Here is a 27,797-nt window from a genome sequence, read left to right on the forward strand (position 1 = left end):
AAAACCCTGGGAATACTGCCCCTCTCACACCAAAACCACAGCAACCTCCAGCTTTGAGCCAAACAGGTTCCCAGCCCTCCYCTCACAGGAAACCCTGGACTCTTGTTAATTGGCAGAAACTCATTAAGCTGCTGSTGATCCCAGACACAGCCAAGGGACTCAGCCAAGCCCTGCTGAGACAAAAAGAGAACCCTAATGACAGCCTTAGTTAAAGCACCCTTAGGACACCCACCCAGGGCAGTGGAAACCCTTTGGAATGTCCACCAGGCCTTGTGCTGAGGCTGTCCTGGGGCTGTGCAGGATCCACAGCAGAGCCTGGGGCAGGAGCAGGAGCAGGGCTGGCAGCCAGGGACAGGAGGGGCTCACAAGGGGCTCTCAGAACAGACACCACATCTGCTTGCATCTTTAAGGCAACAGGAATTCTGAAGATGTTTCCAAGTCCTAGGATTTGGGGGAACGTTTAACACCTGTATTACAAAATAGACATTTTAAAGACTGTTTGACTACATCTTCAGCACTTCAGGTATTGCTTCTGTGCTTGGCAGAACACTTTCAGCCATGCCCCCTTTGTTATTTCCTGCTTTTTCCTGGGAGAAACCCCTGCCCTCGCACTGCCTGCTGATGGAGAGACAAGCCACAGAAAGTGATCCCTCCTCACTTGTTCTACCAGGCAGAGCAGAAAAGCATAACAAGCTACCCCAGATGACAGCCATGAACTGGGCCTGGCCTGTCCTCATACAAAGGGTGAGACACTCCCAGAAAGGAGCCAGCTCACTGAAAMTCCTTATGAAGCAGCTTCCCAGGTGCCCTGGGCCAGGCCTGCTGTAGATACAGACCAGGTGAATCCTGATTTGTGATCTGGAGGAGAGGCAAAGCAACCCCCTTTGCAATAAATAACCCCAATAGCCCTGATCTGACACAGCTGCTTGGAGCAGATCCCCAGGGCAGGAGTGGGTGTTCCAGCAGCACGTGGAGCTGCTAACTCCCCACCACTGGTGCCCTCACAATCAATGGRTGCTTAATCCAACAGGATTCACCCTTCCAAGGCTCAAAACACCCTTAGGAGCAGACACAGAGGTGGCAGCACAGGCTGGGTTAGGAAGAACCTTTAAAAACATCCCCTAAGGATAAAAAAAAAGCTGAAGCTGTGCGTAGACTTTTGGGTAGTTTTCCCTTGAAGACCAAATCACCTCAGGAGCAGCAGCAACAGCTCCCTTCGTGTCCCTGTGCACCCTGTGGCACCCCTCGGAGATGTTCCTGCTGCCCACCCCAGCCAAATTTTAAGGTACCAAAGTGTCCATGCTTGTGCTGTGCCCAGGCCACCACGAGAAGCACAGCCCAGGGTTTTAAAAAACAGGAGAACATCCACCACCCGTGGAAAAGGCAACATCATTTTCCCTACAGCTGTTTCACCAGGAGAGGGTCGCCTCAAGTGAGGGTCTTGCTCAGATTGTAAGGAAGGACATGAATAAAACAGAAGCGAGATTGAAGTTAATACACGAAGCAAATAAATCCACCGGCCCTGTCCCCCCAGCTCGACTCCATCCCGCTGATCCTGACATGGCCAGCCAGCCACTCCACTCACTACCCAGCCGGCTTCTTTCACCAAATAAGGTCCATTYCCACTCGTCAGCACAAGCCATGAGCAGCTACAGCCTATAAATCCCATCAGAGACAGCACAAAGCTCACACATAACCCATCTTCAGTTCAGCAAAGCGCCTGGGCCCCAAAGCAGGGACTCCTGGGGTGGGGGTTCAGTGCCGAGCAAGGGATAGAGCGCTGCTGGCAAGAGGGAAAGCTCGTGCCCCTTGTGCCAAGTCTGGGAATCACCGGGACAACAACTGACAGCAGCTCCCCCAGCTGAGGGCAGGGCTCTGATCCCCTGCTCTGACAGCATCTCCACAGCACAGCTGCCACTCCTCCTGAAACCTGCGCTGCCCTCACTTCGGCTCACACGGACACGGGCGGACATCACAGATCCCACCAGCCCCAAAAGAACGCAGTTGAACAGCAGAAATGCAACACCACAGCTGGCATTCATCAAGGAGGGGCGGGCGATGGAGGAGAACTGAGAGACCCCCCCTTTCAGCATCGCCAAGGGCCAGAGGGGCTCAGCATTGCTCCAACTCCTGGCCTAGCTCCGAGGAAAGGTCTGTCTGCCGGGGCCATGCTGCCCCKGGTGCCAACACCGTCCCCAGTGAAAACTCAGCACTTGCTTTTCTGCAGCCAGTAYGGGAACACAAAGTCACACCAGCCGTCTGGCCCTTGTTAGCATTAAAAATTAAAGACAGAGCAAACAAAACCTAAAGCTCCAACATTTATTATGGCRATTTCCCACCCACCCACAGACCTACACTGTGTTTTGCTTTATTTTTAATTCATCACATCAGATGTGCCTCCCGAGGAATGGCACGTTGCAGGGATAACCAACAGGCCGGGTTGTCCACAAGAGCAAGACAGTCTTTTCCATGGGGAAAGGAGCCAGTCGARGCCATCATTAAGCCCTTGACCTTGGTGGGTGGGTTTGCTTTTTTTCATTTGTTTGTTTGTTTTTAGAAAATGAAAAAAGAAACAAATGAACAAAAAAAAACCCCAAAAAACCGAAAAACCAACCCCAAAGTGTTGTACTCTATTACAAAATATAAATACGATAGTCTTGCAGGCAGGAGGAGCCCGGGGAGCGCTGCCTTCGGCGGGTGACTCCTCAGGCTCTCCCAGGGATGCGGCAAGCCCGCAGGACAGAGGCCACCTCCGGACGCCGAGATGCCGCCGGCCGCTCGCCCCAGCTTCACCTCCTTTCAGAATTTAAGTGCTCTTGAACTTCCATCCGAAAACTGCCAGACATCCGGGGCTCCCTGGGCGCCACGCCAGCTGGGGGGGTACGCCGAACCTACAGAGAGCATGGGGACAGAGGAGAGAACATGTGACATGGCCCACGGTGTGAGTCATTCCCTTACCCTACTTTTCCTCTCTCTTTTGTCTCTGACAACTAGGACACCCAACTGCCACACAGGGATACAGCAGGATGGAGCCCTTCCTCCTCTCAGACCACACTATTGCATCAGCATCCTTGGCATCACATGGGAAGCACAGGGATCATYGAGGAGAAAAACCTCTGGACTTCACTGAGACACCTGGGCAAAGACCAAGCCAGCCTGCCTTGCAAACCTCCTCCTATCCCTTCCCAAAACCTCATGGGCTTCCCCCGGGTGCTGAAGGCCCTCCCAAAGCCATCAGTACTGCTCACACGGCACACGGCAGGTGGTTGATGGAGGGCTTTTCCCAACTCCCGGCACGGTGGATATCGCAGGCATGGAAGCGCAGGCTGCAGYAGCAAAGCTCAAGCTGCACGGTCCCAGCCCATGCCCAGCAAAGCCATCGACTCCAGCAGCATGGGATGGATGGGGCACCGGGACAGCAAYCACTCCTGAGCCCCTGCTCCAGGTCCAGCGCCCAGCACCACCCTACCACATGACAGACCAAGGGCTGCCCTGATGGCAAAGCTGGCACATCATCAACACAGCCCTCAAAATCCACCTTGGCAGCCCAAAAGGGCGCTGGTTTCTATGGAATTTACTTCGTTAATACTTCAAGGAGTAGTTAAAGGGCTACTACAGGTGAGCTGCCATCAGGACTCCGGACTCAGGAATCAGCTCAGGATTCAGGAACCAGCTCCCTCCCAGGCCCGATCTTCACYGGGTGAGAGCTGGAGTATCTCCTCTGAAGTCAAGAGCCCCATTTGCCCCTGGGGAGGGCTTGTTGCTGCTGCTGTCTTGAGCCCAAGAGTTTCCASGCTATTGTTAAAGCTTGGCTTCCGAGGCAGCCAAGAGCAGCACAAGCACACCACCACCCAAAGCTCAAACCCTGCCAAGGGGCACAAAACCTTGGGGCTCCCCTGCCTCTGGCCCCTCCTGCATCCCTGTGGCTCATTGGAAACCAGCAGCCGAGCATCTGGGCTTGAGGAGCAGCATGTCTTCAGCAGCTCTGGCAAAGAGCCCTCGGGGCACTGTCACTCTCCTAGTCAATACTACAATTTGCCCATGCATCCACCAAAAGTGGGTTTCAGCCTTTACTGGAGGAAAAAAGAGAAGGAGAGATCTAAAAGAGCAGCTGGTATCTCTTTTCTGTTTCATACAAACTCTGCAATTAGGTAAACCCTGAAACTGTATCTCATCAGCTACACCACAGCCTCCTGAATGTCAAGCAAAGACATGGTATCACTTATTTCTGTATTATCTCAGCCTTGGAAACATAATAAATATGAAACATCTGTAGTCTAAATTCTGGATATTCTTTCAGCACCTTCATTACATTAATCATTCAATTTGGAAGAGATTAGACACTAAAGCCAAAGGGGTCTACACCATAAAACTGTTCCTCCTCGAATGGGAGGAATCCCTTGATGGGATTTGAGCTTTAAACAATAGAGACACTGATACCCAAGTATCACTAATTCCTAGAGCATCATCTTTTTGCACAGAAACAGGGACATTTCTGGGGAGCGCAGGTCACACGTGCACGGGATGCCAAAGCAGCTCGAGAGCACATGGTGGGGCTTGGGACATCCATGCCCCAGCCTGACAAACTTCACTGTATTCATCACACCATTAACTTAGTGCCCCGGCAGAAAAAAAACCACCACATTTGTGAATATCTGCTTTGGTGTTGGGGTGACAGCACGTTGCCATGTGCAAGCCACGCTCTCGCCAGCCGGTGTTCAGACAATTCCTCCTACAGCAGGAGCCRCTTCTYCCGCAGCTCCTTCCCCMAAACCACCGCCCCTGCCCCGTGTGYCACGCAGCGCCCACTGGGCTCATTTATCGCTGGGTAACCTGGAAAATTTAGCTTTGGGAAACCTGTGAATCACACGCATCACCGTGCCATTGAATAAAGAGGTAAATCATGCACTTTTTCCGCTGGTTAATCTCATAGCAGCACATGGAGCCCGGGCTGATTATTTCATCAGTAAAACATGGTAAGGGAAAGGCAGTGGGACGATRACCACCGTAGGACCAACGCAGGGTACAGCACCTGCTCTGAAAAACAACCAGGCTATGTCTGATCCCGGGCACAGCTAACCCAAGTCCTCTAGAAAACATCTCCACCGTAGTCTCAACAGTCAGCAAGAAAAATAGGGAACAGGGAGGGAGAGACCAGACTCTGTACAGGCATTACATGGCACAGGATCAAAAGGCGTGTCACCAAGGCACTGCAAAGCGCATCCCTGCAGACACCAGCCCTCCAGGGAACAGCCAGTGTCCATCCCTGTCACTTTGTCACCCCCCACACAGGGGCTGGACTCTGCCTCCCCTACGCTGTGCTAGGGATCCCTCTGGCACAACTCCAAATCCAGCTCCAGCCAGGAGAAACCAGCCTGCTAAAGGGAAGTGTGGCTCGGGGGGCACTGCCGGCACCTTTCCAGCCCTCCTGCACTCTCATTCCACTAGCCCAGGCAACACCATCTTCATTCCTCCTTCCCCAGATTTAAAACAAAGCTTTATTACATTCTTTTCAAATCTCTCTTAGGAAAGTAATAATTCTTTCTCTTTAGATAGGTACTTCTGTCTTTTTTTAAAATTCCAAACCTCCCCTTCAGAAGGCGCCGGGCAAAATACAGGCAACAAACGATGCCATCACAAGAAGACAACAGAACAACTGGAAGGTTTTACAGAAATCAAAAAAAGGAAAAGGAAAAAAAAAAAAAAGTATTAAATCCATTACACTAGGAACAGCAAGAGACAATATCACAGCGGTACGTGCTTTAATAAAGTAAAGAGATGCTGCAACATGCAGTATTTGTCAAACTGACAACATATACAGACCCCTAAGGGGGGGACAGGGGAGACCTCAACTCGGGATTTTAGAGACAATGCACAGAAACCTGCAATTCCCACCAAAAAAAATCAAAGCCCAGGGAGAAAGGRGGGGAGCTCCCAGCTCCAGCCACGAGTGGGGCTGGGAGCTTTGGGCTGGGGTCAGTGCAATCCCGGAGCCACAGCAGGGGACCTCAGCCCCCCGGGAGAAATCAGCTCCTGCCCACGCGCCCGCATGCGCCAGTGGCTGATTTCRCCCCCCGTCCCCAAAAGCAGCCAGGGATGGGGAGAGTCCTGGGGGGGCTGCAGAGCTGTTGGTTTGCTCACCTCTTCTGCCAAAGATTTGCCAAACGGGGAGGGAAGTCCCTGCTGCAGACCGAGTGAAGGCCGGGGGTGCCGCAGGTTATCGCAGTGAGGGGGGTCACAGCTCAGTCCTGATCTAGAGGGGGGAAAATCCCAAAGCTACAGATCCAGACTGCAAACACCTTCCACTGGCCAGAAAGTGAACTCCTTAGCCCAAAAATCCTCTTCCTGGGCAGAGGGGGGCATATTTAATGCCAAGATGGGGGGCGGGTGCTCCCTGGGGATTGGAGCRTGCCCCCCAAAATGCCCCTGCACGGGACCTTCCCCTAAAGCCTGCTGCTGGAAGCCACCTACAGCGTGTGTCAAATGAGGACACCAGAAGCTGACACTGTGTACTTTAAGGTTTTTTTTTTATTTTTTCAATAAAGGGACAAAATGGGTGTATGAACAGGATAATGCAGACAACTGCCAAAAAAACACAGACAGTGGTTTTTCCAATAGAACTTAACAAAGACCAGAAACAAATACAATAAAAAGCCAGGTTGTAATGACCTTTGGTCATCCAAATAATAAAAAAAAAAATTAAAAAAAGTTTAAAAAAAATCCCCCCCCAAAAAAAAACCCCAAAGAAAAATAAAAGATCAAATTAAGTGCCTCTGTTTTGAACAGAGCACATAAGCAATAATAAATAGTGACTCCCATAGTAAAAGATAAAATTTCAAGTTACGACAAACAGCTTTCATTACAGGAATAGAAAAGGCCAATAACAAAATATTCTGCATTGCCATTTACAAAAAAGTATTGACTCAAGCGGGCTTTCTCTTTAATATGCTTTGCATATGAAATTCTTTCCAATCTAAATATAAAGCACCATTTAGTTTTTGGCAATGAAAAAAACTGCAAAACGGTTTTTTCTTTTTTTTTTTTTCCTTTTTTTTAAGCTTTTTTTTCCTTTCTTTTTCTTTTCTTTCTTTCTTTCTTTCTTTTACTGCATATGAAGTTAAGATGCTGGAATGTCGGGTGATAGAAGGAAAGGGACATAAAGCACACTACATAACAAACCAACGTTATTAGCTTGCAGTACTGCATACAGTATGGCAGCAGGAAAAAAGAACGAAAAAAGATATGTACACCCCTCTGTGACGGCCAGCAGCGTGACATCAGAACAGGTTTCCCCCAAAGGGCCATTATATGGCCTCGGATCTGTACAATGTCACACCTTTTTTGTCTTTTTGTCTTTTTTCTTTTTTTTGAAACATACAAATAATTTGCACTATATTATCCTGCCAAATTAAAAAAATATACTGTGGCAGCCTGTGGTTTTTTTTTCCACTACCAAAAAAGGTACATCGATACCTTTTGAGAGAACAAGCAACAGTTAAAAATACAAGCTTCAATATAAATACTATAGTGCCTACACTAGATGAACATTTAATTCAAATACCATTCTAGAAATACAGAAAAAAGAGACCATAAATGTGTTTTAGCATAGGAATCAACATGAGTGTGCATTTTCCTATATTTAAGTACTATATAATCTTAAACCTTTCCCCAATGCATGTTTTTATACAACCTGAAGAACTGTGTATATCCAAGGCATAGAATTTCCACTACCATTTTAAAATGAGTAACAAGTCTTGTACACCACCAAGACGATGAACCCTAAAATACAGTTTCCCCCTAAACATAATGAAGTGTTGCGGTTTTTTTTTCTTTTTCTTCCTTAAAAAAAATTTCTTAACATTTATATTTAAAAAAAGGTTTTGTGGTTTTGTTTTTTTTTTTTCAAAATCCTTTTTTTAGTACAAAAAAAAAAAAATCCTTGCACTGTAGGAGCAAAAGCAATCATTCATTTTATGTGAGTGTAGAGTCTGTTTCCATTCACAGCGCTGTAATGTCACGTCCGAGAAGATAAGCTCATTAGTCAAGTAAATGGCTGGCAAAGTTTGTGGTTTGTTTTTTTTTTGTGTGTGTGTTTTTTAATGCTCATCAAATGTATTCAATTTTTTTGTTTGTTTTTGTTTTCTTTTCAGCATTCTTGCAACTTTTCCCTTAAAGTATAGACTGTAAACTGGGAAAATTGTACAGTGCACTTAATTGTCCTATCTGAGCAGTCTTATTTTATACTCAACCTCTGTACCTTTGATTAAAGAAAAGATACAGACATCACAGGCAGAGTCAAGTGCTATTTGAACACCAACCGGGGCGGGCGCTAGCTTAGGAATAAAACAAGGAATCCTCTTCCACGTCAACACAAATAGCACACAGAGGATGGGAAAAAAAAAATGAAGGACAACTTTTAGGGAGCACAAACAGATACTGCTACTCTTTTGCTTTTTTTTCCTTTTTTTTTTTTAATTTTCTATTACTTCTTCCAAAGCATCACATTAAAGGCAAGTCTTAAGAGTTCATAGTTAATCATCACTGTGTTGATATTAGCTTATACACCTGTTCTAGCTTTAAATGGCAAACAGTACCACATTGTGCTAATAAATCACAATTTATTTATTTTTTTGCTCCTCTATCTGTTACACTCAGTAAAATATTATTGCCAGCCTTTATTTTATTTTTTATATGGTATACACGAGGTCTTAAAGTTTATAATTTGATTGTCAGCTTGACAACCAAGTGGCTCCAGATTTATTTGTTTGGGTGCCAGAATCAATAAAAGATATTATTAAAAGTAAATATCTTCACAAAACAGATTTCCTTTATTGTGTGTTTAATGGTGTTGAAGGGCCCCTGCGCGTTTCACATTCTATTTAATCATTGATGGGGATGGGGAATATAAGTTTGGGGCAGGGTGGGCAGGGGGGGAAGATTCTACATCTCATTATAAGCTCTCTCCATGAGCCAAGCATGTTTTTAGACTGGTAGGATCAGTTTTTAAAAAATAATAGTAATAATAATAATAATAAAAGGCAGAGAAGAATGATGATTAACTAGGACTGAGCAGGTCATTTCTTTCTCTTCCTTAGTTTCCTCTTCCCTCTTCGTTCCTAGGTGGCCGGCGTTGTGAGGGGCACGAGGCGGCTCCCAGCGCAGCCGAGGTGGCGACGAGCTACGCGTGGAGGACGAGCAGAAAGGAGCCATGGGCATCGTCCGCGACAGATCCAAGGCACTCAGATTATTTATTATTATTATTAGTGTGTGTGTGTGTGGGTGTGGGTGTGTGTTTGAAATCAAATGCTAAGAGAAATCTACCTCTTCCTGACTGGTGGCAGTCAGTTATTCCCAATTAAAGGCCTTTTTTATGTTCCCAAGGGGAACTCTGTCTCCAATTGTGGGTTTATTYGCTTTAAGACAGCAATCTAGGCTAACACAACATTTCTTCGGTGCTATCGGTCCTGTCCGCAGAGTTTTCCTGCACGTCACAAAACAAAACTGTACATGATATGTATTACAGGATGTATGCAGCATGGTCGGTTTTGTTTGCTCTCGGGTTTGGTTTTGTTTCACTTTTTTTCTTTTTTTTTTTCCTCCTCCTCTCCTCTTTTTTCCTCTTTTTTTTTTCCTTTTTTTTTCCCGAACGGAATTGGAAACAGCGACGTGTTTGCTCAGCAACTAATCAGGGACAATTTAAAAACAGCCATAACATACCATACATGCTGTCTAATCCAAAAATTTAAAAAATAAAAAAAAAAAATTAAAACCAACCAAAATTAAAAAACCCAAAACAAAAACAAAACAAACAAACAAAAAAAAACCAACAAAAAAAAACCCCAACATACACAACATGTAAATTATTGCACAAGAGAAAGGCTCAAAGTTTGCGTAAAATGCAATAGTATTGCCCCGATACAGATCATGCATTCAAACGGTGAGAACAAAAAGAAAATAAACAGGGTGTGCTGGTGACAAGCACTTTCCAAATATCCTTAGCTTCCATGATTTCCATCACAAGGGACTAGAAAACCTCTACGGGGATGCAGGATGGGTTAGGGACGGGGTGGATGGGGAGGGGGGGTACGAATATACCTCTATTCAGTTTTTATCTCGTTATTCAAGACTCGATCACTGTGCCATTTTTTCATGTGTTTCTCCAGGGTACTGTACACGCTAAAAGGCATCTTACAAATCTCGCATTTGTAAACGTCCTTTCCCACCTGCCCGTGTGTTTTCATGTGCCGGGTGAGCTTGCTACTCTGGGCGCAGGCGTAGTTGCAAAGCTCACACTTATACGGCCTCTCGCCCGTGTGGCTCCGTCTGTGGACGGTGAGATTACTACAGTTCTTGAAGACCTTCCCACAGTACTCACAAGTGTCGCTGCGTCTGCCCTCTTTTGAGCTGGGCCTGCCAGGGCCCGGGCCACTAATATGGGGGGTGCTCCCTCCGCTTCCCGTGCCGCTGCGGCCTGAGATCCCTCCGTCCAGTTCGCCCGGCGGCGTGGAGAAGCGCAGGCTGCCGTTCTCCGAGGAGTGCTCGGAGGAGGAGGCGAAGGGCGATTGTCGGGAGTCGCCGAAGCTGAGGAAGGGGTCCTTCAGCTGCCGGGAGGCGGCGTAGCCTGCCAGCCACTGGGAGTAAACGTTCTCGGTGTTGGGCATGGCGGCAGCCGGCAGGTCGAACTCCTTCTCCAGCTTGATGCGTTTGGAGAAGGGGCTCAGGGAGCTGGGGCTACCCAGCAGCAGCTTTTTGGACAGGCCTCCCGAGGCGGACTCCCCCGGGGAGCAGCCCCGGCCATTGATGGCCCCCTCGTCGATGCGGTCGGACTCGCCGGCCACCGAGTCTTCGTCGCAATTGTCCCTGTGCACCTCGGGCTCGGGGAGGTGGCCCCGCTTGTGTTTCTCCCCCAGGACCTGGTGGAAGGCCTCGCTGAAGTGCTGCATGGAGCTCAAGACCATGCCCTGCATGACGTCCGGCATYGACCGGCCCTCCTCGCCAGCCCGCGAGTTGTTCTCGTGGTGACGGGCCGCCTCCAGGCTCATCCCGAAGCTGTAGTCCGGCCTGTCGGTCTCGTTCAAGTCCTCCTCCTCTTCCTCCTCCTCCTCTTCTTCTTCCTCCTCCTCCTCCTCCTCTTCCTCATCCCCRTTCTCAGGGATCATGTTGGGGTCRTTCTCGCTCTTGAACTTGGCCACCACGGATTTGAGGGCACTGCTGGCACTGCCCACCAGGTCGCTGGTGCCCGGCTCAGGGGAGCTGGCGGTGGAGAGCCCGTCGTCCGACTTCACAGTCATGGGGGAGGACTTGTGCATGTGGGTCTTCATGTGGCGCTTCAGCTTGCTGGCCTGCGTGCAGGCATGGTCGCAGAGGTTGCACTTATAGGGCTTCTCTCCCGTGTGGCTCCGGCGGTGGACCACCAGGTTGCTCTGAAACTTGAAGGTCTTCCCGCAGAACTCGCAAGACTTGGACTTCATGGGGGGCTGGGAGGGAGGAGGAGCGGACTGCAGAGGAGGAAGGGGCGGCGTGGCCAGGAACGGGGGCTTGCTGCCGGGCTGGAAGGGCTGCAGCAACCTTTGCATAGGGCTGGGCCGGCTCGGGGACAAGGGTGGGCTGGAGGTGTTGCCGGCCAGCTCCCGCAGCCTCCGGGAGAAATCCATAGCGGGGGGCTCCATCGCCATGGGGTTCAGTCGCAGCACCCTGTCAAAGGCACTAGGGTGATGGGTGGCCAGAGCCATTTCTTCCGCACCCAGGCGCTCAATGCGATGCGGATCCAAATGGTGCCTCGGGGGAGGGCTAAAGAGGGGCGGCGTGGGTGGGAAACGCCCTTCTCCCAGCCCCGACGCCTCCCTCGAGACCGAGCCGGGTATTCTGAGCAGGTTAAAAGGGTTATTGTCTGCAATGTGAATCCCATGGAGAGGTGGCTGGGAAGGGCACTCTGCACCTAGTCCTGTTGGGATACCAACCCGTGGCGTCAGGGGGCTGCCGTGCTCGCTTTCTAGGTAGATCCGTAAGCCGTGCGTGTTCTGTGCGTGCTGCAAGAGGAACCAGGCGCTGTTGAAAGGCTGTTTACAAGTCGTACACGTGTAGCTGCTGGGCTCATCTTTACCTGCAAAATAACACAACAAGCAGCGTCAATCTCTGGCCGTCCAGCGGCGGGCGAGAGCTCGCCTCCCCACCCAAGCTCCTTTCCTCCTCCGGGACACTCAGCTGGGAGCTGGGGAAGGGACATCCCAGATGAGGCACAGGCAGGGGACGTGGATGGGAAGAGATGAGGGGCATAACGGGGAGATTCAAACCCACACTGAGCACATTCACCTCCTCCCACCATGCCCAGCTCTGGGTTCAAAACTGAACCACAGCRGGTAACCATAGCATTAAAAAAGCTAAGATAATAAGAGACGTAAAGTCAATCTATGCCAGCTCCAACTCAGCAGACTTTATGCTGCAAGAGGCTGCTAACATTTAGAACGGAGGTAAATAAGTAYGTAAATAAATATATCAATAAATAGAGAAATTGATAAATAAATTAAAATAAATAAATCCCCTTCTGAAAAGCACTCCACACACATCAGTTCAAAACATCACAACTGCCAGCAAGCTGGGCATCAACACGTTATAAGGCTCCTCCTTATTTTGAGACTAACAATGTGTACAAAATTAGGCATTAACTTCTGCTCCTTAGCAGAGATTCGCCTCTGGGGCAAGGGAAAAAATAAAAAGAGAAGAAAAAAAAATTCAAGCATGGGACAGGGAAAAGGGGAAGACAGAGAGAGCGGCAGCTCCGCCAGGGAGAGAGCTGGAGAGTGGCCAGGAGGTCTGGCCGAGCGCCCTGCCAGAGCCGCATTATTTCTCTCACGCTGAAAAGAAGCTGAGGATGGTAAATGCCACTTTGGCAAGTAGCAAGCTAACTCTATTTCATGATAATTTATTTTTGGAGATAACATGGACATTATAAAAGAGCAACCAACTAATAAATAACTAAACAAAAAGCCGGCTAATAATGACAGCAGAAAGCAGCCCCTTCTAATATATGGCAAAACAAGGGGGATGAATAACTTTTTGAGGGCCGCCCACGAGGAAAGAGTGGCGTGAGATATGGCGAAGGTGAGGGTGCCTTTCTTTATTACTGGGATTTTGAGGATAATTCACTTCCACCCCCATATGGATGCTTTTTGCTAAACGCGAGTAGACCAAAGCTGGAACTAAGAGAAGGATATAAATTCATTTCCAGCCTTGTTCAGCAGTTCTCGTAGAGCTGTTGTTTAGCGATATTTTAACAAATAAAAATAACATTGAAGTCTGCTGAGAGATAAACTCTCCAAGGGCATCAGCACTTGGGGTGGCACCAGCCTTCAGCACATATTCCTGCCTCGACCCAACATTTACATCCCAAGGAATCTGCTCCTTAGGCATCTCTCTTGGGTAAACAGGCTGCACTGAGTTGCCCCCACTAGGTTTCCTCTATTTGCCTACTACAAAGAAAATTTAAAAAATCAAATGCAGCAAATTTGGAAMGGGAACATCGCTTTATYTGCRCCCATCTTGTTCCTCATCTCACARGGGAGGAGGGGAGGAAAAGCATCATGTGGGGCACTTTCCTCCTCATTGATCTGGGGGTACAGGACAGAACTGGSCATCTTTATGGTCCCTTKCAACCCAAACCATTCCATGATCCTATGAGATCCAGCACTGGCTGCACTGCTCCATCCCAGCTTCCCTCCCTGCCTCCCGGCTCTGCYGCTATTTTACATTTGGCCTGAGAAGCTGAATCAGGCAAGCAAAGAGCCTCGATCATCCACAGCAAGCATTTAACACTTTAATCACTATAAAAGCCCTTGGAATAATATTTAATGTTTCATCCTGAAACTGGCRCTGGAATAAAATGCACTGTAGTGTTTATTATGTGCTAGGCATGCAAGCACAGATAAATACTTAAATCTGCTGAAATTAGAGGGAAATTCAATTGGACTTTCACATTCCTATGCTCATTTGTGAGCTCGGGGAAAAAAAAAAGGAATCTTGCTTCACCATAATGAAGTGGAAGTTTTTAACACCACAGTAGGAACTAACAACGAAACACTACCTAGCCTCTCTACCTTATAGATCAGGTCAGAGAAAATAGCATTTTATCTTATAATGAGGATACAACATCGAGCGTTTGCCACCACGTTTTAGTATTCCCATCAACTAGATATTCTAGATCATAAGGGCAGCTCGTGTAATCATAATGTCAATGAGAAGGGCTGTTACGACTGAGACTAAAGATTACATGGAAAAAGCTGCTTTGAAACTGGTAATTATTACCAGTCCACTAATAGCAAATGATGCATTACAGTTTCACCGTATAATCTGTATTTCACTCAGCTCCTGCCAGCGCAGCCTTATTATATTACAGTGCTCACAAATTCTAAATTCCTATGCTACAGTCATCAATAAATGTGTTACTTGCCATAATTTGCAAAATTACTTTGTTCATAACATCTTCGACTGTTATAAAGACTGGAATTGATTTCCTGCGTGGCAAAATTAGGGCTACATTGATTTAGTGGAGTGTAAAATGTAAGATTATTGTTCATGTGCTTGCCTGAAAAACAAGTTTTCAATTCACTGTCCGTGTTTGGTAATCAAGATAATAATTTACATTTAAAATCATGTTTATGTACAAAACTTCCCTAAACAACCCACCATTTTCAAGGGAGCAASGTAAAACCAGGCAATAAAACAAAGGAGCGAAACAGTTAAAAAAATCCACCAGCCATTTGTCTCCACCTCCTGCTCTGAAGAGACATGATTTCTAATTTGTCTATTAGTGCTTGATTAATTATGAAGGCTATTGACTGACCATATCACCACCTAGAGATACGTTCCAGTCTGGTGCAGCCTTGCCAAACTGCAAAAATTATGGCATTAATCCACAGCAACAAGATGAGTCCTCAGACTGCTGCGGCAATCCCTAGGTTTGGAAGGGACTCTCATTCCCATGCTCCAATCCCACCACCACCAAGATCTTTTTGGGACACCATTTGGGTCCCTTTGAAGAGTGAGATGGGATTGCAGGACCCAAAGGCCATATCCACTGATGTCTCCTAGCTATGGGGCAGCCCCTGTGCCCACAAAGCCTCCCCAGCCAACGCACCTGGGCATGACCACAGGCAAGCGAGGTGGGTCTCAGAAGGGAGATGCAGTAGCCTCTGCAGACCAAGGACAGAGCTGGAGAAGRTCCCACAGGGCTCTTTGTGCCTCACTGTCCACCAGGACAATGGGATGGGATGTGTTATCCGTTTGGATGCCACTGGATCAGCTTTCAGCTGATCTCTGAGAGTCAGGAGTCCCCGCTGAACCAGCCCTCCTTGCCCACCAGCAGCAGGGCTGGAGCTCACATCCTGGGACTGGAACTCATATCCTTGGCTACTTCTCTTTGAGGAATTTGAGGCTGAAAGGGACCCCCAGCTCTYACCCTCTGACCTCCCCTGCAGTACATGTCAATCTGTGACCAGCCCAGTGTCTTTCAGTGTCAATCTGTCTCCAGCCCTGCAAAACGTGGGGCAGAGCACAAAATTCCAGTGAAGTCCATTCAAACCAGCTCAGGAGACAGGGAGAGCACCCACTGCTTGCCACTGCAGTAGGTTTCCACAGCTAATCACACTCACAGATGGGTACTGAGGTCCACCTGAACTCCTCTGGCTGTGGTCTCCACCCATTCTCTTTTTCTGTTGAGTTTTTTTTGTGGATGAAGTACTGAAAAGCTCTTGATACACAATGATCCCCCTCATGCACACTGGGTACTTCGTGCACCCAGAAATCAAGGCACGCTTCAAAATCTAGTTATTTCTCCATCCTGAGGCCACCCCTTCAATACCCAAGGACCATTCTAGCCATTCTCATCCTGACATCATGCTGGGAAGGACTTGGTTTTGCTCTCAGCCTCCCACAGAGCTGCTGCCTTCTAGGATACTGTAAGCATGGCCCCCAACTCCACTTTTCCAGCCAAGAATCAAATCAGGCTGGAACCAGTGTCTGCTCCACACACCCTTCCCAACAGTCTTTCCAGACCACCCCATTTACCTGCCCCTCTTGCTCTGCACCCRCCTTTGCTTTACCCGCAATGCCAGTCAACTGCAATTGCATGGTAATTTCTGAATCACCACTGAAGCATTAACCACCACTGCGCTCCCACCAGCACCTGCWAAGCCCCCACATTCCCAAATCTGTTGGCCAGCTCTGCATCACCTGTGCTAGYAGTACCACCCAGTGCTTGATATTCCCATATGCAATGTCACAGTGCTGTGCAGTCTATTTCATCTACATTTATCAACCAAAGTTGTCATCTAGAAGAATGAAATCAGGTTTATTTGACAAGATCTATATTCCATAAATCTAGGCTGAGTGGCACGAATTATATTTCCACCCTTTAAAATTCTTTATCAGTTGAATCTTATGTTGGTTCTTCCATTATTTTGCCCAGAAGAGAAAAGCAAAGTGTTGCCAACTCTCCCATGTCACCCTGACCAGCTCTTGACAGCATTTTCCCAGTTCATAAGCTTTTTTAAAAGGCAGCATCACATGTCAGCTCCTCAGAGTTCCTCGGGTGCAACTTTTCAGGGCTTTTTTATTTTAAAATATTTTCTCCATTGAAGGACAAATATTTTTTCTCTCTCCTTGTACAAAACTAATGAGCTACAAAATAAACACCATCATCCACCTATGATACAGAAACACGACACTGCTGCTCTCCAGATCTACAGAAATATTAAAAATTTCTACCTTWGTGCTTCTTGCATTTATCCCTTCTCTCTCTCCTCCAGACCCCTGAGAAGCTCTCGATCTTCCTCTCTCCACTGGTGGCAGGCACAAGTTTTCCTCAGCATCTTCAGCTCCCCTGACCCATTCTCTACTCACCATGATTTCTCACTGCAATTGATTGCTATCCATTTTCCATTTTTTTAATTGTCATATATTGATTTTTTTAATATCTAATTGCTGTTCTCATCTCACCACTGAAGCGAGTGAAGTGGGTTTTGGACTTGGGCCAAAGTTGCCCTCTCCTTCCTGGACAGCTCATCAACTCTTTACAAATAGCTTCCAATTACCATTCGCATTTTTGTGTGTACATTTTTCCTCCCAGTCAATTTTACTGCTCATTTTCCTCCTACTTGGGAAATTACCCCTGTAGGAGAATTACACGGGGATACCATGACCCAGACAAAAACCTGGGGCCAAGATGACACCTGCCTGGCCTCACTCAGTGAAGCATCAACCACTATCACATTTTTATTCCTTCTCTACATCCCAGATGGCAAAGGACCGGTGATGAGGCTCAGCATTTCACTACAGCACGAATGTCCAGTGTTACTCAAGTCATTGGCTCTTGGTTAAAAAAAAAGCATCAGAACAGCTCTTGCCTGCCATGCCCCCAGAAGAAGTGACTTAAYGAGTGACAGATTTAGCTTCTGATCCGCAAAATGTTAACAAATGAGCGGGATGGATATTGGCATTTGAGTGCCTTGAAGGGCMGTTGGCACAATTACTCAGTAAAATATGAAGAGATGGCTGCTTTCAGCATTAAGGGGCTTTTTTGATATTAAGGAAAAGCTGGCGCTTCTGTGCTGTGCTCACAGATACACCCAGCACACTCCGAGTCCGAGCCGGAGCAAGCCAACACCTCCAGGCACAGTAGAGCTGGCTCGGAGCAAGAACCACAGCCATGTCCACAGCCACCAGCAGCACAGCCAGACAAGATGCTGGGGAGAAGACCAGCTGGGAGGAGAAGCTGTCAGCTAGATGCCACTGCTGGGAAAAAAAATAATAGTTAAAAAAAAAATCAATTCTGGAGCTAGGCATACAAGCTCAGGCATTGCTAAGTGAGTAATGGAATAATCTGTGTACGTGTGCCAATGTGCTTTGAAAGAGCTTCCTTAGTTTCTCAAAAGTCAGGGCTGGATCCAGGAAAACTGCTCAATGGACACAGCACATGCAGCATCCTCTGGGTGCATCCAACCAGGCCCATAGCACAGGACACTGTTTGGGGAAGGACCTCCAGGATAAGGAACGGGATATAAACAAAAGGTGTGTTTTACCCCAGAGCACCGCACAGGCTGCACACAAACACGGAGYATTAGATACATCCCAGCTTTCCCAGTGTTTTCCCAAACAAACCGGCAGCATAAGCAACGACTGCGCACGTGCCAATGGTGTTCACAAGATTTCATTCACATCTGCAGATCTACTCCCTCAGAGAAATCCCCGTGCCAGGGAAATCACCAAGCAGACCTGGCCGTGGACCTTGCTGCCTGGATGGCCCAGCTTATGCTCTTGGCAGCATCCCTCCCCAAACCAGCACCACAGGCCTTGGTGGATTTGCTCCTCACCTTCCCAGGAAACCTTCACGTGTAAGCCAAGCCAGGGAGTCTTTACCAGGCTACCTGCACCTACAGGACACATGCACACCTTTCTCTATCAAACAACAAAGAAGGAAGTAAAAAGGGACTCGAACACACGYAGCCTGAAGGAAGCATTCCCCTCTCTTCTGCTCACCACCAAACAATCATGGCAAGAACAGCCTGAGCCAAACCCAGGAACTTCTTTATTCAGCTTTAATGTCAACTGACTGCTTGATTTTTGGACTGATAAATTCAGAGTTGTTATGGTATTTAAAGGGGGGAAGAAAAAAAATTGAGTTAATTGTTACCACTTGTACTTGATTCAGTTCTCCATCTGGCTTGTCAAATATCTCTTTCTTTTTTTTTTCTCCTCTCTCTCTCTTTTGGAAATCCATACTGTTGAAATTCCTTTCAACTGCAGACTAGTGAAGTGAAACAGTTGGGACACAGGAAGTGTTGCAGGGCCAGGAGATTTAAGTGGGTCCTGCTCCATTCCTGCAGCAGCCACTTCTCCCTCGGCAAGGAAGAGCTGCTTTGGCATGACTCACCTTTTCCTGGTRCCATCAGTGTAGAAGGGAAACTGTAACTGTCCAAACGTATTTTTTCCTTGCTGCACTAATTCCCCCTACTGATCCCCTGGATTGCAAAAGGCTCCTGATTAACCTGGTCCATCATTAACCGGTTCTAAGTAGCTGTTGGCACTGGGAGCATCAGCACTATCACTGCTGCTCTCATAATAATTAGAATAATACTAAATAACAGCAATAGCTGCATTTTGTACAACAGCAYACTTCCTCTCTAACCTTTTCTCTTTATCGTGAGAGGAACCAGATTCAGAAACACTGAAAAAGGAAAGTATCCCCAAAAGTCTGAAGGAAGTGACATAGTATTGCTGGTAAAACAGGAAATACCATGGCTGTTCTGTCTTTGAAAATAAAGTTCTACAAATTGGGTCCATGCTGTTTATGCAAAGGCCTGCTGAGAATCTTGGGACCAGCTTAGACAAAAAAATCTAGAAGAAATTTTGCTTTGCAGGACCCTCAGTKCTCCATCTGCTATCTTTACCAGATTTTCTTTACTATAACTTACTGATAGAAGATATTCCTGAAATTGATATTCAATACTGAAAATTGATATATCAATATTGATATTTATATTCCTGAAAATAATTATTCTGCCTGCAAATTCAGACTCCCTGAAATCATATTAATGAAACTGGGAAAGCACTTTCCAAACCAACTATGAGTAATGCCATTTTGTCATTTCACCTCCTTTTAAAAATCCTCTTTAAGGAAGAACCAGGCCAAAACATTAATGCCATGACTCAAACTTCAAAAAGAAACCCAAGCCCCAGCAATAATAAAACAGCAGCTGGCATTGCTTTGCCAGTCAAAGACTTAGACTGGAGTCAGGAACTCCAAGAATTCCCCATCTTCTCCCAAAGCCAAATTTTCATTGGGTTTTACTGTGCTGCTCAAATTTCCACAAAGCAGAAGTTTTTGGGCCTGAGGAAAGACCAGTGGGGAAGGGGTGGGACTGGGGAGACCAGTTCCTCCCTGCAGAAGAAATGGTATTTCATGGGTGACCRATTTGGTTGTAGCCTCACTCTTCTAACCAGATCCAAAGTCCATCCACTTAGATTCCCACCCCAAAAAATACTTCATTAGCACCAAGCGACAAATCACACTGTTTGTCAGAGCCTCAATGGTGTGCTGGGGTCCCATGGCCTGACCTCAGCATCTGTCACCATTTGCAAGGCAACAATGATTTGGCCACCAAGAAAACCTGCTTCGAGCTCCAACTTGGCAAGTAAGGTATCAGCCTGCGACTGATTTTGTGCTTTTTTAAAACCTAAGGGGGGTGGAAAATCTGTCGTGCCTTGATTARCGAGGAACAGAAGAAACCTGTCACRGGAAAACAATGCCRTGCTTGAAATTCAGCTCTGAGTGAGTTTTAGAAGAAACCCTTCAAGCAAAGATGACCTGATCACGTGCACATATGCACCCTATACATTAATGCTATGCAGTGGAGAAAGAGGTGATGAGGCTTCCCAGCACCACGTGGGAAGCAGCTCCAGTAATTAGAGACACCAGTGATGGGCCCTAAAGGGTGAACAAAACAGTGTTTTCAGCCCTACAGGAGGAACTCTCCATTGATAGCATCACACATCTCTAAAAAGATCCTTAGTGAAGTAACCAGAATCCCAGATGCCATCCCTGGCAGCATCCCAGGCCTGGCTGGATGGACATTGAGCAACCTGGTCTAGTGGAAGGTGCTCCTGTCCATGGCAGGGGAGTTGAAATCAGATGAAGGCCCCTTTAATCCAAACCATYCTGGGATTCTATGCTGCACAGTCTCACAGATGCGCACCTCTTCCAGACTGCCTCTCCTACGCACGGGCAGTGATTTGTAAAGGAATGGATTCAAACAGAAGTGGCATCACCAGAGTGACACCTGCTAAATCATCTCCTCTGGACCTACCTGGCACCAGGTGTGTCCCCTGCTAGAAGGTTTACCTGGACCCCACAAGGACCAAGCCTCATCTAAGCCCCACCCCAAAAAGAGCATCAAAGCCCTTCCACAGCCTCACCTGATTATCCAGCAAACAGTACCTGGCTCCAACAGTCCGTAATTATACACTTACCCAGTGGTTGCTGGGGACAATCAAGTCAATAATTCACTTTTTAAATGCAGTGTTGTAATTATACAGCTACAAAGAGCTTCCAAATAATTTCATTCACTCATACCCCTACGCAATGAATTGTTTCCCTTCTACTGTTTTCTCTCTGGCCAGCGGCATCTAAAGGAAAGGCTGGGCACACTTCAGAAAGTTTCTTGCAAAGAAAAGGAAGGAGATAATCTAACATGACATCTCAGGTGAGCCCCATTGGTGAGGGACAAGGGTCAGTGATGGGATGTTTCTCCCTGTTTGTATGGCAGTTTTGGCACTGCTCAGTCATGCAGCCAGCACCTGGCACCAGGCGAGAGTGAGCTGTGGATGCTGCTCTGCAATGCTCATCATGCACTCCAGTGTCTCTTACACACAGAGACTCCCAGACCAATGCCAGGACACTGCTTTTCCAGGAAGAGTGCTAATGCCTGGTGACCTGATCAGTGCTGCRGGACCTTGCTGGAGGATGCAGCAGCTCTGCTGCACAAGGCACCCCTGGAGAGATGAAGTGAGCTTCAAAATGCCTGAGTTCCATCCCAGGGAGAAAGTTAGGCTGGCACCTTCCCACTGCTGCTTACCAGCAGGGACAGTGCTCCCAGAGCATTGCTAGGCCAACAAGTCCCCTCAGCCTTGCTTTATTTTTGCCCATTTTCACACCTTAGTATCTACTTGATGTGTCCAGCCCTGCAAAGCCAAGTTGAGGTGCCCAGCCCTGTAAAGCCATGCTCATTTAAACCATCACCTTGGAGAGATATGGGGTCCCTGCCTGCCCCTSTTAGCCCTTCTCATGAGCCAGGCCTCACCAAGCCCACGGCACCTCGCTCCCACCCATGCTTTGGGCAGGGCGTCAGTGGAACCGAAAAGCCACAGCCCTCAGCCAAGTCAGTGGCTGAAGAACTTGGAAACCTCATTCCACCATCTCCCTCCCAAAACAGATCCTCTTCTGACTCTCCTCTTCCCAGCCTTCTTTGGCTCACTCTCCTCTTGCTTTCAAATTAATGATATTTCCAGCAGCAAACCATCCTGACAAAGTGGGTCAGGGGAACTGCAGGTCCCCCCAGACAACACCTCCACCTGCAAATCATCTGCCAGGAAGGCAAAGGTTTATTCTGTCCCTGAGCAAGTTCAATGTCACCGTGGAGCTGCAAGCACAGCAAATGCTGAACCAGATCCTACCTTWAGTTTCATAACTTGCACAAGAAAGTATTAGTAGAATTGCTAAATTACATATATTTTCCCCTCTCTGCTTTGCAAATAGGACTAAAAGGTGTCGTGAAGTTGTCCAGTCTTCTCTGGTTTATCCTGTCTCCACTCCATTGCTGAGATATCCTTGAAGTTGAAAATGACATAATACTCAGAATATCTGGAGTTCGGAAGGATGTAAGACTTGCAAGAATTGCTACAGCTTTATTGCATTCTGGGGGCACAGAGAGTATTTACCACACATACATCAAGTCAAGGAACGCAAAAAGGGCACGCAGAAATTTGGCGCACTGAGCTCAGGAGCTGAAACTCCCAGAAAGGCAGATAAAGAGTGGATTTCCTTATTTATAGATTTGCAGATGAAATCCAACAAAACCAGCCCTCCCCCCTCCAAAAAAAAAAAAAACCCTAAAAAAAAAAAAAAAAAAAACAAAAAACCAAACCCAAACTACAACCACCTCCTCCCTCTTTTATGTCAGTAAGGCTGATTCAATTTTCAGGCTTGCAAGGTCTCCTCTCGCCGAGTATTACCCGACCCCAATAACATGCGCCGTTCCAAGGTTAAGATCCGTTTCCTTACAATAATGCAGAAAGCTGTTGTTTCAGTCGTGGCTGCAGAATTCAGCTTTGAAGGACAGGTTAGTACCACACTACATTTAACTGAATTCAGTTCATCTGATTATACAGTGCCTTGCTTTCTGGAATATGTAATCATCTCTTTCTGATGACATTTTAAATATCCAACTAGACAAATAATTGCAGCAATAATTGATAGCTGAGTCAAGCTGGAAGATTATTGATTGGCACAGTACTTGCTGAAACAAATGTTCATCTTTCAAACATTACAGTGAGGATGCTTAAATCTAACTTTTGCTGATAAATGATAAAAATTTGATTTACTGATAAAACCACCAGAATAGAAGATGCACTTCAGGATTTGATTACCTGGGGAAATTTTTTCAAAGAAAAATTAGGCTGTGGGATTTATATTCTATTTCACATGAATAATTGCCAAGATATGGATAAGCCGTTGGAACATAAACACATGCGGAGGAGTCTTTAAGAGTTGCTCATTAACTCTCTCCCTTCCTGAATGGAATTTATCTGTTCYCAAACACTGTTTCTGTGGGAGTTTATCCTGCTGCCTTCCCAAGGATGCATCCACAGGCCTCATTACCGATGGCAGGAGTTGCGTGTCACAAAAGATCTTCCAGTCGTTTTCCCAGCAGCTCAAAGCCCTCAGTTAAATTGTGCATAATCTAACTCTGCTGTGAACACAGATGAAAGAAGCGTTCAATCTCATTGTCCGTGGCATAAATCAGGAGCATCACCACCCAAATCTGTGGCACCATGGAACAGAGCGAGAGGAAGGTAAAAAGCAGGTGCATTTCCAAACTGTCTCCCTATCTTAAAGCTGAAATAAAACCACTTTTCAGCTGCTATTACACAGGGACTGCTTAAACATGGATTTCTTTCTAATTATGAAATTTCAGACCCCGCAGCACTACCTATACATCAGGGGGGAGAGAGGGGGAAGTTCTGAAACTTACTGATTAGAAAGCAGAGCGAGTGGCCACGGCAGAAACTCGCATGGCAGGGAAAGGCAGGCAATGAGCGGCCTAGTTAGGRCAGAGGAGCTGTCGCAAGGCAGAAGCCTGAAATTAAGGAAGAGCGCCAGAATATTTGAGCAGGGAACAAAGAGCATAAATTCCAGAGTAAGAGATGAAAAATGCACTGAAATGTTTTGAAACGGAGCCATTAGGAGCTGATTGAGTCTCAGAGCTACTGTTAAAAATCAGCCGCTTGTTAGATGCGGGGATCAGCTGAGCCCTGACACTTAAGGCATACGAGGGGGCTTGTCGAGTGGCTTCGCTCTAATTTAGAGATCCTCAGTTAATTAGAAAGCCCTCAGAYTTTCTGCAAATGCAGGTCGCTATCGACAGCTTGTGCTTTTGATGCTTTCCGGGTGACAGTTGCCGGACTGACCTTTCCGGCGCTGGCAGGGCTGCCCAGACCCTCGCCATGCCGGGGAATTCAATCACGGCAGCCAGYGCCGCCGGGAACTTACAGGTAAGGTTACCCCGCTCCTACATGTCATTTCCTTCTCTGAAACAAACCCTGATGAAATCTGCATCTGTTTAATGCTATAAATAGCTCCAGCGTTGAATTATTATTACTATTTTTCCTCCCTGCYGAGTGGACGTCACAGCCTGTCCAGAACTTCAGGGTGGGAATTGATCGAAGGCAGCACAGTTTGGAAGAAGGGAATTACTTTATGGGGGACAACCTGCTCACATTGAACCCATAACCACAACTGCTAGAGAGAAACCTCCTTTGAGATTTCATTTCCCCAATGCCTATGGCTGCAGATGATGTAACCCCTGCCCAGCAAACAGCACTCCCAGAGCTTCCCTTAGCACCCAGAACACCCCAACCCATGGGGATGCCATTACAAACCACAAACAAGGTCTGATGGTGCTCTCCAGAGTGGAAACCACCRAAAACACCTAATACAGGGCAAATAGCAACACAACCACCGAACAAAACAARGCCTGTTTGGAAATGCATGGAAACACGTGGAAGTTACAGTGACAACCCAAAGGCAAGATGACAGACCCGCAGTCACACAGGGAGTTGGCGGCAGACGCTAGAAAATTAACTCTGAGGAACTGTCTAGCATTGGCAGGGAAATGAATGAGATGATCTAAGAGATATTTTCCACCTCTAATAGGATTTGATGATGATTTTGCATAGGCTTTTGTGCTAGCCTGGCTTTTGATAAAGGCATGGTGTCTCTTTTCAACCCACATGCAAGGGAGAGATTAATAAGTTGCAAATTCGGCCCACCTCGGCTATAAATGGCTCCTGTGCCCATAGGGGAAAAAAATCCAAGCTATGGCTGAAAAAAAACCCCAGTGAACTGTGTGCAGTTAGTGCKTTTACACCCAAATCTTCAGTTATTAAGAGATTTGGCAAGGAGAGAAAACTTGTCCTCCAGCATCCAAAAAAACATCAATTCAGTAGCCAGACGGGCAGCAATACACAAACTGCGTCCAGTTAAGGAGCAYTGGATTGAGACCTTCCCAAGCAGAGCCTCTTGGGGGCTGTGGGAGACGTGGAGAGATGAGATGGCTCCAGCACATCCTGCAAAAGGGGGCAGAGCCACCACACACGTGTGGCAAGACCTGGCATTTTTGCCCGTTCACAGCCTCAGACTAGCAGAGGATAAGACYTGAGGACTGGCCTTGGAGCATGCTTTAAGATGGCAGTGATGGTAAAGAACTAAATGAAAACCAGAGTTCTCAAGCATACAAAACTGATTGTAGAAAACTCCATTTTTCAGTAAGATAAGCATTTTCTTACAGGAAAGGGGAATTAAATGTTGTAAGTGCCAGCACTTTGATACCAATAACAGCCTTTATTTTTTTATTTTTTTTTTTATTATTTGCTCACCTGATCAGGCAAATAATCTCCCACATAGTCTACATGGTCATATCATAATACCTTTTCTTACAGCATGGGCTGTTMCACTGTTATTTTTCAGCAGGACAACTTGTGAATCCAGGCCCTGCTCCTAGCATCCTTGGGACTAAACTGAGCCTTGCTACTGTCTAACTCTTGTGCTGGGCCAAGTGAATGTGGCTGAATGAGCCACTCTCCTGCTCTTCATCCATGAGTCTTTTTCTGTCTCTTCACCTTTTTAACTTTGAGGATACATTGGATAAGGATGGTGGAACCTCCCTCACCCATCTGCTGATGCTACCACAGGCTGCCCACACTGCTGCTGTACATTCAAGTGCCCAGGAGGACACAGGGCACACTGTGACCTGCCAGCAGCACCTTTACATCCACACAGCCAGGACAACACATCTGGGAGCCATATGATGGTCCCTGCTGCCATCACCTCTCTTGCTGCTGACACACAGAACAGCTCTGCTTTTTGGGAAGACCAGCCYACAGGGCCAAATATGGATAGCCATGTTCATCTGTGGGTGCCTGACCACAGACTTGTCTGCAGCAAGCTCTTCAGGTTCAGAGTTGGTGTTATTTGCACTGCAGCCAKGTCCAGCAGCCACCATAGGGGACCAGAACCCCTCAGAGCACAACACTGCACCCAGAGATAACAAAATGACAGTTCCTGCCCCTGGAGCTGGCAGCTATCACCATCACTATTGTAAGCTTTATATATTAAACCTGCCAGTTTAAACAGGCACTGCCTCCACACCAATGCTCCCCACTCCTCAGGCTTAAGAGCACTGAATATTTCAGCAGGTGAGCAGCAGAAGTCGCAATSCTCCCATTTGCTGGCAGGTCTCAGGGCACTTTTGAAAAGCCACAGAGGGCCATTCATGGTTGGATGAAAAGAAATTGGCCTCACGTCATTTTTTAGCAATAACACAACAGAGCAATATCATTAAAAAGTATTAACACCAAGATCTTGCAATGAAGTCTGAGGAGCTCTGTGTGCTTTGCAATGGCCATAAATGCCACAAAGGCTGTGGGGAGTGGAAGAGCTGCTCGTTATATCTACTGACCTCTGGGTCCTCATCCTCCTGGGATGGGAATACTTTCCAACAAGCACACAGCTCGTACTTGCTGCCTCAAGCACTTCCAACACTCTGTCTGTGCCTGACACCCTGCACTTCCCAAAAAAGGGTGCTGGATGCCGTGGGGATGGTAGTGGCTCCATAAAAGATGTACAAGTCCTTGAGTCATCACTTTACCCCAACACGTTATCAGAAAACACCCCATACGGGAGCAGGCCATATATACAACAGGTCTGAAATTGCCATCAGCTTCACCTCGAGCCTTTTCTGATGTCCTTGGCCATCCAGTTAAGATCTGACAGCATTTAAAGATGACAGTGCTTGAGGTAATGGGACAATGCCATAACAGGATTACAGGAAATGTGAAAGAAAGGACATACGTACGTAATGTCATTTAGGTAATGTCATCTATGAACAGTTTTGCTGCAATTTTTGCTGACAAAGAAGTCAGTCTTACTTATACAATTCCCTTAAACTCTATTATTGCTGTAAACAAGTTTACTTCTTCCTGAAAGAAAGCTTTTTAGACGCATAGTCACAAATATTTTGCCCAACTTTCTGCTCTGAGGCAGGGTATCCTGGGTGGAAAAAGTCATATAAACCAGCACGAGGCGGCAAGATCGAAATACTTCCCGCCACTCTCCYAACCTTGCGCAGAGCACCCAGACTTCATAAGATACTCCCAATTAATTTCCACCCAGCCATTTCCTCCCCGCACCCTGCTTCCATCAGTATTCCCTTTCAGTCCCACCGCAGCTGCCCCCGAAACAGCTTCCTCATTGTCCCCCACCAGAAGTGGTGTATGTGTGCCAAGCAACTGACCGCAAACAAAAGCTTGTTTGACCAACGCTTGTTCCGAAACAAAACCCCGGCTGGAGAAGGAAATCCCGCAAAGGAGGGGGGATTGATGCTGGGACAATTTGGAAGGCGAGCCCAGGGCGACTCACATTCTTGCCAGACAATGGTGTCTGGCCTCTCCATTCACCGCCTGCCTCGCAC

General features: G+C 47.1%; 1 protein-coding gene across 6 annotated transcripts in view; it reads right to left on the reverse strand.

Annotated features, from left to right (window-relative positions):
* Positions 1–235: 235 nt before the first annotated feature.
* The window catches only part of BCL11A (BCL11 transcription factor A), a 73,143-nt gene continuing 45,581 nt past the window's right edge, over positions 236–27,797 (reverse strand). For 2 of the 6 annotated variants that reach the window (XM_057382422.1, XM_057382440.1), the window contains exon 3: positions 8,074–12,103. In XM_057382422.1, the coding sequence (XP_057238405.1) occupies positions 10,098–12,103 (2,006 nt within the window). In that variant the 3' untranslated portion in view covers positions 8,074–10,097. Of the gene's footprint in view, positions 2,892–8,073; positions 12,104–27,797 lie in introns of those variants that run through there. The other 4 variants (XM_057382449.1, XM_057382432.1, XM_057382468.1 and 1 more) reach the window with 4 other exon arrangements.

This window comes from Malurus melanocephalus, unplaced genomic scaffold (assembly GCF_030028575.1).
Source record: "Malurus melanocephalus ecotype Western Australia unplaced genomic scaffold, MMel_1.1 scaffold_13, whole genome shotgun sequence".
Classification (NCBI taxonomy): Eukaryota; Metazoa; Chordata; class Aves; order Passeriformes; family Maluridae; genus Malurus; species Malurus melanocephalus.